Source organism: Microcaecilia unicolor, chromosome 2 (genome assembly GCF_901765095.1).
Source record: "Microcaecilia unicolor chromosome 2, aMicUni1.1, whole genome shotgun sequence".
NCBI classification, from domain to species: Eukaryota; Metazoa; Chordata; class Amphibia; order Gymnophiona; family Siphonopidae; genus Microcaecilia; species Microcaecilia unicolor.
The window spans coordinates 254846183-254862007 of record NC_044032.1 but is presented as its reverse complement, the minus strand read 5'-3'; the positions used below and the strand labels follow the sequence as shown (position 1 = coordinate 254862007).

The 15825-nt window shown below is 47.4% G+C and overlaps 1 protein-coding gene across 1 annotated transcript in view; it reads left to right on the top strand.

The window, feature by feature from the left end:
- SUV39H1 (suppressor of variegation 3-9 homolog 1) overlaps positions 1-15825 on the top strand; it is a 77755-nt gene that overhangs the window by 49064 nt on the left and 12866 nt on the right. The window contains exons 4-5 of the mRNA XM_030192403.1: positions 6550-6696; positions 6779-6908. Coding sequence (XP_030048263.1) covers positions 6550-6696; positions 6779-6908 — 277 coding nt within the window. The remainder of the gene's footprint in view (positions 1-6549; positions 6697-6778; positions 6909-15825) is intronic.

The following is a 15825-nucleotide window of genomic DNA, read 5'->3' as shown; positions in this document are numbered from 1 at the left end:
ACTTCCTACCCAAAGAACTTCAGTTTATGACACATTCAATTTAAGTTTGCTCGCCAGTCTTGATTGTAGGCATACAAGAATTCAAAAGTGAAAGGTCTCCCAAAGCTGCTTCATAGGTAATGCCACGTGTATGTCATCTGCATAGATCCAAAACTAAAAAGCTGAAATGGCTGGAAATAGATGTTAAACAAAATAGCTGAAAGATCAAATCCTGGTTGCCTCCCAGAACATAGGGAAAACCATTTGGACTTATCCTGAAAAATGATTTTCTGTACTGGGCAGACAAATAAGGGTGGAGAAATCACCAGAAGCATTTGATTACTAGCATGCAAGGCTTGACTGAACTTCATAATTTTCCAAAAATTCAGCCAAATGAGATGGATTCTTAAATACAGATATTTATACAGTAATATTAGCAACTTAAATGCCCGATGGACGTGACAAAACAACACTAAAGTTCGTAACGATCATCAAACAACTATACCGAAGTACGATTCCTTTATGTGGTCCTTCCACATGAACCTTTCTTACCACAATATAACCTTGTATTCGTTTATTCCGGAGGCTACATACACCTCTCCGGCACCATGTAAGCCACATTGAGCCTGCAAATAGGTGGGAAAATGTGGGGTAAAAATTTAACAAATAAATAAATAAACTGTGGCTTCCAAAAACAGCCAAAATAATTAGTACAAAATAGGGATGATGGGGTCAGATTTCTTGGCATTCACAATCCTCCTCACATCTGTGTTCTGGATCAATTGAAGCCTCTAACTAGGTCAGTGGAAATTCCTAATATACAGTGGGGGAAATAAGTATTTGATCCCTTGCTGATTTTGTAAGTTTGCCCACTGACAAAGACATGAGCAGCCCATAATTGAAGGGTAGGTTATTGGTAACAGTGAGAGATAGCACATCACAAATTAAATCCGGAAAATCACATTGTGGAAAGTATATGAATTTATTTGCATTCTGCAGAGGGAAATAAGTATTTAATCCCTCTGGCAAACAAGACCTAATACTTGGTGGCAAAACCCTTGTTGGCAAGCACAGCGGTCAGACGTCTTCTGTAGTTGATGATGAGGTTTGCACACATGTCAGGAGGAATTTTGGTCCACTCCTCTTTGCAGATCATCTCTAAATCATTAAGAGTTCTGGGCTGTCACTTGGCAACTCGCATCTTCAGCTCCCTCCATAAGTTTTCAATGGGATTAAGGTCTGGTGACTGGCTAGGCCACTCCATGACCCTAATGTGCTTCTTCCTGAGCCACTCCTTTGTTGCCTTGGCTGTATGTTTTGGGTCATTGTCGTGCTGGAAGACCCAGCCACGACCCATTTTTAAGGCCCTGGCGGAGGGAAGGAGGTTGTCACTCAGAATTGTACGGTACATGGCCCCATCCATTCTCCCATTGATGCGGTGAAGTAGTCCTCTGCCCTTAGCAGAGAAACACCCCCAAAACATAACATTTCCACCTCCATGCTTGACAGTGGGGACGGTGTTCTTTGGGTCATAGGCAGCATTTCTCTTCCTCCAAACACGGCGAGTTGAGTTCATGCCAAAGAGCTCAATTTTTGTCTCATCTGACCACAGCACCTTCTCCCAATCACTCTCGGCATCATCCAGGTGTTCACTGGCAAACTTCAGACGGGCCGTCACATGTGCCTTCCGGAGCAGGGGGACCTTGCGGGCACTGCAGGATTGCAATCCGTTATGTCGTAATGTGTTACCAATGGTTTTCGTGGTGACAGTGGTCCCAGCTGCCTTGAGATCATTGACAAGTTCCCCCCTTGTAGTTGTAGGCTGATTTCTAACCTTCCTCATGATCAAGGATACCCCACGAGGTGAGATTTTGCGTGGAGCCCCAGATCTTTGTCGATTGACAGTCATTTTGTACTTCTTCCATTTTCTTACTATGGCACCAACAGTTGTCTCCTTCTCGCCCAGCGTCTTACTGATGGTTTTGTAGCCCATTCCAGCCTTGTGCAGGTGTATGATCTTGTCCCTGACATCCTTAGACAGCTCCTTGCTCTTGGCCATTTTGTAGAGGTTAGAGTCTGACTGATTCACTGAGTCTGTGGACAGGTGTCTTTCATACAGGTGACCATTGCCGACAGCTGTCTGTCATGCAGGTAACGAGTTGATTTGGAGCATCTACCTGGTCTGTAGGGGCCAGATCTCTTACTGGTTGGTGGGGGATCAAATACTTATTTCCCTCTGCAGAATGCAAATAAATTCATATACTTTCCACAATGTGATTTTCCGGATTTAATTTGTGATGTGCTATCTCTCACTGTTACCAATAACCTACCCTTCAATTATGGGCTGCTCATGTCTTTGTCAGTGGGCAAACTTACAAAATCAGCAAGGGATCAAATACTTATTTCCCCCACTGTAGTTATTTACAGTAATCTAGTTTTATAAAGATCAATGTCTGAACTAGTATTCTTAAATTTTCAACTTCCAAATAAGATTATAATTGATGCAGCTACCTTAAACAAAGATATATTTTTATTATTATTTATTTGTTGCATTTGTATCCCACATTTTCCCACCTATTTGCAGGCTCAATGTGGCTTACATAGTACCGTGATGGCAATCACCAATTCCGGTATGAGAAATACAGAGTGGTATTGCGTTAGAGTTCAAGAGTGATATAGAGGGGCATAATCTAACATGAACGCCCATCTCCATGGGCATCTATCTCTGAGAACGGGTACGTGAAGGGGCGGGACAGACTGTATTTTTGAAAAAAAAAAAAATGGGCGTCCATCTTTCTTTTCGATAATACGGTTTGTGCCAGGCAAATGCATCGGATTTGTGCGGATTTGAGCTGGGCGGTTTCATTTTTCAGTGATAATGGAAACCAAAGGCGCCCAGCTCAAAACTGAACAAATCCAAGGCATTGGGTCGTGGGAGGGGCCAGGATTCGTAGTGCATTGGTCCCCCTCACATGCCAGGACACCAACCGGGCACCCTAGGGGGCACTTGTAACAAAAAAAAAAAGTAAAATGCCTCCCAAGTCCATAGTTCCCTTCCCTTGGGTGCTGAGCCCCCCAAAACCCACTGCCCACAACTCTACACCATTACCATAGCACTTATGGCTGAAGGGGGGCACCTAGATGTGGGTACAGTGGGTTTTGGGGGCGGTTTGGAGGGCTCCCATTTACCACCACAAGTGTAACAGGTAGGGGGGGGGTGGGCCTGGGTCCACCTGGCTGACGTCCACTGCACCAACTAACAACTGCTCCAGGGACCTGCATACTGCTGTGATGGAGCTGGGTATGGCATTTGAGGCTGGCATACAGGCTGGAAAAAAAAGTTGTTAAAGTTCTTTTTTTTTTTGGTGGGAGGGGGTTAGTGACCACTGGGGGAGTCAGGGGTGGTCATCCCCGATTTCCACCCATGGTCATCTGGTCATTTAGGGCACTTTTTTGGGACTTGTTCGTGAAAAAAAAGGGTCCAAAAAGTGACCCAAATTCGCACTAAAAACGCCTTTTTTCGATTATCGCCCGAGGGCGCCCATCTCTCCTCAGCCGATAAACACGGCCCAGTCCCGCCTTCACCACGCCTCTGACACGCCCCCGTCAACTTTGCCCGTGTCCGCGACAAGATTGCAGTTGAAGACACCCAAAATCGGCTTTCGATTATACCGATTTGGTCGCCCATGGGAGAAAGAAGCCCATCTCCCGATTTGGGTCGAAATATGGGCGTCTTTCTCTTTCGAAAATAAGGCTGATAGTGAATTAAGTAGAGGAGTTGAGTTTTGTCTAGTTCCATTATAGGTTTTGTTGTGTTGCATGTTTCTGATGTTTAGGTTGGATCGTTTTGGTATGCCTTTTTGAACAAGTTGGTCTTTAATGATTTCCGGAAGTTTGTTAGGTCATGCATTGTTTTCGTGACGTTTGGTAGTGCATTCCATAGTTGCGTGCTTATGTAGGAGAAGCTGGATGCATAGGTTGATTTATATTTTAGTCCTTTGCAGCTTGGGTAGTGAAGATTTAGGTATGTGCGTGTTGTCCTTTTTATGTTTCTGGTTGGTAAGTCTATGAGGTCTGCCATGTATATCAGGGTCTCCCCATGAATAATTTTATGGACCAGGGTGCAAATTTTGAACGCCATTCGTTCTTTGATTGGGAGCCAGTGCAATTTTTCTTATAGGGGTTTGGTGCTTTCGAATCTTATTTTTCCAAATATGAGTCTGGCTGCGGTGTTTTGGGCAATTTGGAGTTTCTTAATGATTTGTTCTTTGCATCCGGCATAGATTGCATTGCAGTAGTCTAGGTGACGTGGAGGGGCATAATTGAACGGGGCCGGCCATCTTTAAGGGCGGCCATCTCTAATGACGGCCCCGTAAACCGGCGTACCTGACCGTATTATCGAAACAAGATGGCCGGCCATCTTTCGTTTCGATAATACGGTCGGGGCCGGCCAAATCTCAACATTTGGGCCGCCCTTAGAGATCGCCTGCGTTAGAGATGGCCGCCATTGGTTTTCACCAATAATGGAAACTAATGGCGACCATCTCAAACCTGGCCAAATCCAAGGCATTTGGTCGTGGGAGGAGTCAGCATTTGTAGTGCACTGGTCCCCCTCACATGCCAGGACACCAACCGGGCACCCTAGGGGGCACTGCAGTGGACTTCACAAATTGCTCCCAGGTGCATAGCTCCCTTACCTTCGGTGCTCAGCCCCCCCCCCAAATCTCCCCCCCCCAAAACCCATTCCCCACAACTGTACACCACTACCATAGCCCTTAGGGATGAAGGGGGGCCACCTACATGTGGGTACAGTGGGTTTTGGGAGGCTCACATTTACCACCACAAGTGTAACAGGTGGGGGGGGGGGGATGGACTTGGGTCCGCCTACCTGAAGTGCACTGCACCCACTAAAACTGCTCCAGGGACCTGCCTAGTGCTGTGATGGAGCTGGGTATGACATTAGAGGCTGGCAAAAAAATGTTTTTTATTTTTTGGGTGGGAGGGGGGTTGGTGACCACTGGGGGAGTAAGGGGAGGTCATCCCCCATTCCCTCCGGTGGTCAGTTGGGGCACCTTTTTGAGGCTTGGTCGTGAACAAAAAGGGATCAAGTAAAGTCGGCCAAATGCTCGTCAGGGCTGGCTTTCTTTTTTCCGTTATAGGCCGAAGCCGGCCATCTCTTAACCACATCCCCATCCCGCCTTCGGTACACTGCCGACACGCCCCCTTGAACTTTCGCCAGCTCCGCGACGGAAAGCAGTTGAAGCCAGCCAAAATCGGCTTTCGATTATACCGATTTGGCCGGCTTTAGGAGAAGGCTGGCCATCTCCTGATTTGTGTCGGAAGATGGTCAACCTTCTCGTTCGAAAATAAGCAGGTTAGTACCATTGATTGCACCAGGCTGCGGAATATTTCCCTCGGGAAGAAAGGTTTTACTCGTTTGAGTTTCCACATTGATTGGAACATTTTCTTTGTTGTAGTTTTCGCTTGGCTTTCTAGCGTGAGGTTTCGGTCGATTGTGACTCCGAGAATTTTCAGGCTATCTGAGACAGGAAGGGTGTAGTCTGGGGTGTTTATATTGGTGGGTTTGTTCGTGTTTTATTGGGATGATAGGATGAGGCAGTGTGTTTTTTCTGTGTTGAGTTTTAGTTGGAATGCATCCGCCCATGAGTTCATGATTTGGAAACTGAGTTTGATTTTGTTTGTTATTTCTGTTAGATCGTGTTTGAACGGGATGTATATCGTGACATCATCTGCGTATATGTAAGGGTTGAGGCCTTGCTTGGATAGGGATTTGGCAAGTGGGGTCATCATTAGGTTGAAAAGGGTCAGTGATAACGGTGATCCTTGGGGTACTCCACATTCTGGTTTCCATGGTGATGATATATTCAAATTCGGTATCACTTGGTATGTTCTTGTGGTTAGGAATCCCTTTATCCATCTAAGTACACTACCACCGATCTCGAAGTATTCTAGGATGTTTAGTAGTATTTTCTGGTTTACCATGTCGAACGCACTAGACATGTCGAATTGTAGAAGTATGCTTTTGCGAGTTGCAATTTCTTGTTTGAATTTGGTTAGGAGGGTAATGAGTACTGTTTCAGTGCTGTGGTTGGAGCGAAACCCTGATTGTGATTCATGTAGTATTGAGAATTTGTTTAGGTAGTCGGTAAGTTGTTTGGTTACCATGCTTTCCATCAGTTTGATTACCAGAGGGATAGATGCAACCGGGCGGTAGTTGGTGATTTCATTTGCTTTTTTCTTTGTGTCTTTAGGTATAGGGGTGAGTAGTATGTTGCTATGTCCTTAGGGAAGAGTCCATGTTGTAGCATGTAGTTTAGGTGTAGTGTGAGATCTGTCCTCAGAGAACACCTGCTACCGGTGAGCACCTTCGCTTTCTCTAGCATCAATACATCTACCAGGACTGTACTGAACTATTCTGTGTATACTGAAATTTTTGAGTCAATCTTCAGCTTTCATCTTCACTAATGTTAGCTAATGGAGAAAGTCAGCGTAGGAGGCTGCCTTTGTTCTTCATTCTGGCACCTAATTGCTGCTCTCTTCCTTCATCAGATCATCACATCAGAGGAAGCAGAGCGGAGAGGACAAATCTATGATCGGCAGGGGGCCACTTACCTCTTTGATCTGGACTATGTGGAGGATGTCTACACTGTGGATGCAGCCTATTATGGCAACATCTCCCACTTTGTTAATCACAGTGTAAGTGTGCTTTTTCTCCTTCATTGTAATGTCTTTTCCTTCAATATGGAAAAACTCTAACTCTCCCTCCTGTCTTTTACAGTGTGACCCCAACCTGCAGGTGTACAATGTCTTTATTGATAACCTGGATGAGAGGCTGCCGCGCATTGCATTTTTTGCCACACGGACCATCCGGCCTGGAGAAGAGCTCACCTTTGATTACAATATGCAAGGTATATGTGTGATATATGTTGAATGATAAAACATATTAAAGGCAATTCTATAAGCTGCTGCCTAAATTTAGGCACCAGTAGTGCTCCTAGTTTATAGAATAGTAACATAGTAGATGACGGCAGATAAAGACCTGTATGGTCCATCCAGTCTGCCCAACAAGACATCTTGTTATGAGTTTATGATGTGATACTACATATGCATACTTGATCTTGATTTGTCCTTGCCATTTTCAGGGCACTTGTTCTCCAACTACTGAAGCTGAATCTGTCCAGCCATGATCAGGGCACAGACCATAGAAGTCTGCCCAGGACTGGCTTTGCTTCTCAATTACTGGTGTTGTCATCTTATCACTGTTAAGCTTGTTTGGTTCCATGCCTTCCATACAGGATTCTTTTGTGTTTATCCCATGCATTTTTGAATTATGTTAATGTGTTCTTCTCCACCACCTCCCCACAGGAGGGCATTCCAGGCATCTACCACCCTTTCTCTAAAAGAGTATTTCCTAACATTATTCCTGAATTGATCCCCTGCATTCTAAATTCATGTCTTCTACCACCTTCCCTCCTCTGGAAAAGGTATGTTTGTGTATTAATACCTTTCAAATATTTGAATGTGTGTATCATATCACCCCTGTCTTTCCTTTCCTCCAGGGTGTACATTTTCAGGTCATCAAGTCTTTCCTCATACGTCTTGTGGCGCAAACCCCGTATCATTTTTGTTGCTTTTCTCGGAACTGCTTCAAGTCTTTTTACATCCTTAGCAAGGTGCGGCCTACACAACTGAATACAATACTCCCAAGTACGGCCTGACCACGACTTGTACAGGGGCATCAACACCTCCTTCCATAGCATCCCACAGATCATTCCATAGACTTGTGGGTTATGTCCCTCTACCAGCAGGTGGCGATAGAGAGAACTTCAGGGGTTTGGTGTATGTGACCCTGTGCAGCTGCCATCACCCCATTATTCTCTCTGTCTAGCAGGTCGAGGGAGAGACATAACCTTGCAGCTCTGCATTGACTTGGCTCCTGTCCCAGTCCCTGGGTCCAATAGAGTCAAATTTGGGGTTGAGGTTAGGGTACACCTGGTGGTGCCAGGTCCCTCCCCCTCCTCCCCCCGACAACCCATCTAAGTCTCTGTATCTCACACCGTGCCTGGCTTCAGCTTCTCTCCTGCCTCTTTAAAAATAAAATTAATAAATTAAATAAAGAATAAAAGGGAAGCAAAGCCACTGAGGAACAGCTGCGGGTGAGCGTTTCAATTCTTAATTATTTCAGGCAGTCAGGCAAGGAAGCCGTTGGAATTGGCGAAATGCTGCTCCCAGTGTGGGAACCGGAGAGCAGCGTCCGGAGCATATGATGCGTGCATGTGCCTTAGTGCACAGGGACCACAAACAGAAGCGGTAACGGGGGCTTCAGCGCCGAGGGACTGGACACCGTTTTGGCGGGAAGCACAGGCCTCCTCTTGGAATGCGCGCCTGCGGGCACCATTTTTTCTTCTTTTCCGAGTGCGGGCTCAGCCACGGTCGCAGAGCAGACAGGCAATCTTGGGGAAATCAGCAGCTCCAGCATCAGATGCTGCACCGTTCTCCCATGAATTTGTGCTCTTGATGCACAAAGCATTTTTGCTTAAACGGGCAGGGGATCCTCAGGCTCTGTGGCCTAAGCACCAGAGGGTTGAAGCTCTCCAGGACTTTCCTGAGGGATCAGATTATTCAGACGTAGAAGAGGACTGCATTTCAGGAGTTTCCCTTCCAGCAGGCTCAGGGCTTATGGAAGAGGGGGAGTTGCCTCCGGGTGAGGGGGATGACTTGGTGGCACGGCTTTTCTGCAAGGAAGAACCCCAGGCACCCAAGGTCTTGAATATATCTTCCCCAGAGTCAGCGCCTTCTGCACCGGCGACCACTTCCATTATGTCAGGTACCAAGAGACCCGTAAAAACCTTTTCATATTCATGAGGCAATGAAAGTCCTCATTTCAGTGCAATGGGACTCGCCGGATGCTACTACTACTACTATTTAGCATTTCTATAGCGCTACAAGGCGTACGCAGCGCTGCACAAACATAGAAGAAAGACAGTCCCTGCTCAAAGAGCTTACACTCTAATAGACAAAAAAATAAAGTAATCAAATCAATTAATGTGTACAGGAAGGAGGAGAGGAAGGTAGGTGGAGGCGAGTGGTTACGAGTGAAAAGCAATGTTAAAGAGGTGGGCTTTCAGTCTAGATTTAAAGGTGGCCAAGGATGCCAGTCTGAAAGTGGCCTGGGCTATGGTGAGATTTTATTCGCTACCACCAGAGGACTTAGAGGCCTTGAGGCTGCCCACAGTGGGCTCCTTGGTCACGGCAGTCACTAAAAAGATCACCTTACCAGTAGAAGGTGGCACGGCATTTAAGCTTCCCTTAAGTTGTCCTTTGAGGTAGCAGCACTTTGCGGTTCCTATGCAGCCCGAGCGTGTTTGTCTTGGGTCCAGAAAGAGGCTAGTCAGGTTTTTTACCAGCTCTGGAGTCCAGTCTGGCATATTTATCAGATCTGCTCTATAACTTCCTTCAAGCGTCAGCTAAGGAGGTTTCGCTAACAGTGACTGCTTGCCAGTGGCTTTGGCACTGGCATTGGTGTGTCAAAGTCGCACCTGGCACGTTTGCCTTTTTGGGGCAAGCTTTTAGGGAAGGATCTAGAGAAGATTGTCAAAGCCCTGGGTGACTCCAAAGGGTACTGTATGCCCGAGGACAAGGCTAAAGCGGTTTTCTGCTCTGGTCAGTCCTGCTTGCAGTTCAGAGAGGCAAAACGGTATCATCCTGGCCGTTCTGGTTCATTTCAGAGACCTCGTTTTCAGCAGAAGTCACAGTTCTTTCGGGGGGACAGACGGCCCCCTGCCTCCACTCTTCGAGGGTAGCCTGCCACGAGAGGTTCAGTGATGGGGCCCTGGTCCATCTCCTACCAGTCATCAGGGGACGCCTGTCCCATTTCCAGGGGGAATGGGCCAGGGTTACTTCAGATAAATGGATCTTGGAAGTTATCAGGGACGGCTACAAGCTCGAGTTTGCACATCCTCTGGCGGATTTTTATTTGGAATCGCCATGCAAAGCGGCTGCCAAAGTGTTGGCGGACCAGGAAACGGTGGCTTAACTAGTTCACTTGTGTGCAATTCGGCCAGTGCCTCCATCGGAGTGCGGTCTAGGCCGTTACTCCATTTACTTCATGGTACCCTGTGGTGGCCACTGTTGGAAACAGGATGCTGGGCTCGATGGACCTTTGGTCTTTCCCAGTATGGCAATACTTATGTACCCAAGAAGAGCGGGTCTGTTCGTCCCATTTCAAGTCCATCAACAAGGCGCTGTGGGTACACCATTTTCATATGGAAACTTTGAGATCTGTCATTGTAGCAATTCGGCAGGGAGGGTTCTTAACCTTGCTCGATCTCAAGGAGGTGTATTTGCACATTCCCATTTGGCTGCCTCATCAGTGTTTCCTATGCATCGCCGTTTTGGGGCAACACTTTCAATTGCAGGTGATGCCATTTGGCCTGGCCACGGACGTTCTCATAGGTCATGGTAGTCATCACGGCCTTCCTACGGAAGGAAGGGATTCAGGTCCATCCTTACCTAGATGATTGTCCAGTTCAGTCTTCCTTGTATGAGGAAATTTTGCAGACGACACACTAGAGTGCTCACCCTCCTTCAGTCTCTCGGCTGGGTGATCAGTGTGCCGAAATGCCACTTGTCTCCCTCGCAGTCGTTGGGAGTACCTAAGGGTAATTTTCAACACTCAGGAGGGGACAGTGTCCCTCCCAGAGGTGCGCAAGGCGAGGCTTCAGGGTCAGATTTGAAGCATCCTCCAAGTTTCAGCCCCCAGGGCATGGGATAATATGCAAGTTTTTGGGTCCAAGGCGGCCACGTATGAGGCCCCTCCAGTTGTCTCTGCACACCGTGAGCTTGTTGCCCTTCTCCAAGGACAACCTGTCCATGTTGTCTCGGACAATGTGACGGCGGTTGCTTATGTAAACAGACAAGGGGGCACCAAAAGCACCCCGCTAGTGAAGGAAGCTTCTCTTCTTTGCCTCTGGGCAGAGAAACATCTCACCCTCCTCTCAGTGGCCCACATTGCGAGCGTCTCGAACATTCAGGCGGACTTCCTCAGTCGGAACACGTTGGATCTGGGGGAATGGGAGCTCTCCAAGGAGGCCTTTGCCCAGATCACAGTGATGGAAGACCCCTCCCCCTTTGGTTTTATGGCTTGGCTATTGAAAGGGCGCGCTTGAGGAGGAAAGGGTACCCAGATAGAGTGGTAACAACAGTGCTGCAGGCGCGGAAACGTTCCACTTCAACAGCTTATGCACGGCTCCTGCGAACCTTTGAATCATGGTGTACAGCGGCGGGCACTTCAGTGGCTTCGGCCTCTTTATCGGCCATTCTTGCAAGATGGCTTGGATAAATCCTCATCACTCAGTTCCTTGAAGGTTCAGGCGGTGGCCTTGGCTTGTTTTCGAGGCCGCCTTTAGGGCACATCTCTAGCCTCACACTCGGACATGGTGCGTTTTCTCCGAGTAGTGTCTCATCTCCATCTACTGTGCTTCCCGATAGTTCCAACTTGGAATCTGAACTTGGTGTTGCGCACCTCCCTTTGAACCTTTGGACACTTTGTTCTTAAAAGACCTCACATTGAAAGCAGTATTTTTGGGGACTATTGCATCAGCCAGGAGTGTGTCGGAGCTGCAGGCTTTGTCATGCCGGGATCTCTTGCTCCGCTTCATGGAGGCCGGAGTATCGGTTCCGTCCTTTCTCCCCAAGGTGGTGTCACGTTTTCACTTGAATCAACCTCATTTCCTATCCGGAGGAGTTCAGGTCATTGCGATATATGGACGTATGGCATATACTTTTCCGTTATCTGGACGTTACCAACGACTTCTGTCATTCTGATCATTGTTTCATCCTCTTTGCAGGCCATAAAAAAAGGAGAAATGGCGTTGAAAGCCACTGTTATTGGCTAAGGGTGGCTATTTCTTCTTCTTACATTGTGAAGGGGAAGCCTGCTCCTCTACAGATGCGGGCGCATTCTACTAGGGCACAGGTGGGTTCGTTCGCCGAGTCCCATTTGACTCCATTAGAGGAAATTTGTCGTTCTGCTACTTGAGCTTTGGTCCATACCTTCTCTAAACATTACAGATTGGATGTTATAGCGCGCTGATACATCCTTTGGGGCTTCGATCCTGGCTACTGAGATTTCTGTTTCCCATTCTACTTGAGGACTGCTTTGGAACATCCCACAAGTATGCCATTAATCCCAACAGATCAATCCGAGGCCAACCCTTCTGGTTGTAGTGTTTCATGCTTTTGAGTTTTTTTGTTGTTGTTGTTTTCCTGTTTGCAGATTAGGTTCCTTTGTCTTGTTCGCCTACAGTATGGAAGTTTAAAAGGAAAAGAAAAGTCCTGGTTGGACGTGTCAAGCTTTGCCTCCCACAGGTGCAGTTGAGGGGCCTTCTTGGGCTTTGTATAAGCAGGAGAGATATTTGTCTATGGTTTCCTGAATTCTTCCACTGCTATGGTATCAACAATACTGAAGTGATGGCAGCTGAACAGGGTCACATAAACCAAACCTTTGAGGTTCTCTCTACTCCACCTGCTGGTACAGGGACATAAACCACAAGTATCTGGATTGATCTGTTGGGACTAATGGAAAGAAAATTATCAGGTAAGGACTAATTTTACCTTTCTTCTACTGATTTTACCCCTCTCTATGCAGCCTAGCATCCTCTAGCCATGGCCACAGCCTTGTCACATTGTTTCGTCACCTTGAGATCCTCAGACACCATCACCCCAAGGTCCCTCTCCTGAGCTGTGCTAATCAATCTCTCTCCTCCTATCTTGTACGTCTCCTTTGGATTTCTGCACCCCAATTGCATCACACTGCACTTTTTTGCATTAAATGTTAACTACCAGACCTTCTTCTTATTTTTGGAGATCTCTTCTTATGGTTTCGACTCCCTTTGGGATATCCACTCTATTGGCTATCTTCATGTTACCCATAAAAAGGCATTCCTTCTAACCCTTCAGCAATGTCTCTTACAAATATATTAAACGGAATCGGCCCCAGTACTCCTGAGGCACTTCACTACTCATCTTTCTTTCCTCCTAGCAAATTCCATTTACCACCACCCTCTGTTGTCTGTTGGTCAACCAGTTTCCAATCCACCACTTTGGGTCCTCTCAGCTTATTCAACAGTCTTCTGTGATGAACTGTACCAAACGTTTTGCTGAAATCCAAGTAGAATACATCTAGTGCATGTTCTTCATGCAGTTCTTTAGTCACCCAGTCAAAGAAATCAATCAGATTTGTTTGGCAGGATTTTCCTTTGGTAAAGCCATGTTACCTCAGATCATGCAACCCATTGGATTCTAGAAAGTTAACTATCTTTTCCTTCAGTAGCAACTCCATTATTTTTCCTAGCATCGACGTGAGGCTTACCAGCCTGTAGTTTCCCACTTCTGGGATGTATCCCATCCAGCCCCATAGCTTTGTTCACTTTCAGATTTTCAAGTTGTTCATAAACATTTTCTTCTGTGAATGATGCAATATCAAATCCATTCCCAGATATACCCTCGGCAGTGACTGTAGTCCTTCTCCGGGATCTTCTTTCATGAACACCAAAGAAAAGTATTTGTTTAGCATATTTGCTTTATCTTCATTTTTTTTTATTTTATTTTTTTGTTACATTTGTACCCCACACTTTCCCACTCATGGCAGGCTCAATGCGGCTTACATGGGGCAATGGAGGGTTAAGTGACTTGCCCAGAGTCACAAGGAGCTGCCTGTGCCTGAAGTGGGAATCGAACTCAGTTCCCCAGGACCAATGTCCACCACCCTAACCACTAGGCCACTCCTCCGCTCCTCATCACTCTCCACATAGCTGTTCTCATCATATTTCAGTTTTACAAGTCTATTCCTGTATAGGAATATCAGCATTTTCTGTGCTCTTAACATTGTTTATTACGGCTTCCCCTCACTACAGATGGTTAAACTGACTTCCACAAGAAAAATGGCCTTCAGTTATACGGGACCATCCTTGTGGAATTCATTACCTGTTAATGTTAGTAGCATATCTAGTTATGTTGGTTTCCGTAGGGTTCTGAACACTTGGAGCTTTGAAAATGTTTTTAGTAGGTCTTGCTTCTGTTTTGTATGGATTACTGTTGTATTATTAGTAATTAAGGGGTCCTTTTACTAAGCTGTGCTAGTGGCAGTGGCCATTTTTGCTGAGCGCCAGGGCCCCTTTTACTGCAGCGGATGAAAATAGCCAAACATGAATGGCCATGCAGTAAGTTCGCAGCTGCCACGCGGTCATTTCAAGGGGGGGGGGGGGGGGGAAGCACTTAACCACCACCCACTGAGGTGGTGGTAAGAGCTCCAGCACTAACTCAGCGGTAACTGAGCAACGCACGACACTGCCCAATTCCTCCTGCGGAAATATTTTTTCAGTATTTTTGCTTGCACTGGAAATGGCGCGTGCCAGGGGCGGAACTACCTCTGGCATCCGCGTTGGACTGGCGGTAGTTCTGGGTTGCCACACGGCAACTCTGCAGTAAAAGGGTCCCTAATGGCATAACACTATGTTGTATTTTTTTATTTATTTTTAATCTAATGTATATCACTATGTTGCTATCTTCTTTTATTGTCAATTTTAATTTAATGTGCACCGCTTTAAAACCTTGGTATTAAGCTGTATATCAAGTTTTCTCCAAGGACAAGCAGGCTGCTTGTTCTCACTGATGGGTGACGTCCACGGCAGCCCCTCCAATCGGAATCTTCACTAACAAAGGCCTTTGCTAGCCCTCGCGCGCCGATGCGCACCGCGCATGCGCGGCCATCTTCCCGCCCGAACCGGCTCGTGTTCGTCAGTCTTCTTTTGTCCGCGCTCGGGACGGTCGTGTTTTGCGCCGTTTCGTGCCCCTCAAGTTGACCTCGCGCGTCTTCGTGATTTTCGCTAAAAAAAAAAAAAAAAAAGGACCTTTACGGTCTTTACCCCTTTCCCGTGCTTCCAGCTTTTGCCCCACGTAAGTTTCCTTTCGCTTTCGGGACCGGCCTTTTTGGCCTCGGTATGGGTTTTTTTCTTCCTTCTTTTTGGTGCCTTCCGTCATCATTGCGAATTTTGATTTTGCCGGCGTGATTTTTCCGCCCATGTCATCGAAGTCTTCCAGCGGCTTCAAGAAGTGCACCCAGTGCGCCCGGGTAATCTCGCTCACTGATAGGCACGCGTCGTGTCTTCAGTGTCTGGGGGCTGGGCACCGCCCGCAGGCCTGTAGTCTTTGCGCTCTTTTGAAAAAGCGGACTCAGGTAGCGAGATTGGCCCAGTGGAATGCGTTGTTCTCGGGCTCTTCGACGACACCAGCACAGGACGCACCGAGCGCATCGGCATCAACAGCATCGAAGTCATCGACCTCGGCATCGACTGCATCGAGGATCCGACCTCCTGCATCGTCGGTACCGAGGCATCGAAAGGCTGCGTTGACGTCGGTGGTACCTAGGCCTCCGCTGTTGCTGATGTCGTCGGACAGTGGTGCTTCGTCTGGAGTGCAGGTGAGGGCTGTCCATTCCCCTGCTGGTGGTGGTGAGCCTTCGGGTGGGTCTCCCCCTACCCTGAGGGCTCCTGCGGTACAGCCCCCCCCCCCCCCCCCCCCCGAGATCGACCTTCTTCGGCCTCGGCCCCGAGGAAGCGACGGTTGGATTCTACGTCCTCCTCATCGGTACCGGGAAGCTCCGGTGACATGCTTCGCTTGAAGAAGTCAAAGAAGCATCGTCACCGGTCTCCTTCCCGTCTCGGTACCGAGAGCTCTGGGTTGCCGAGGCAGTCGGCACCCAGTAGGCATCGGCACCAGGAGGACCGCTCACCCTCTGTTCAGGAGGTGTCGATGTGCTCCCCC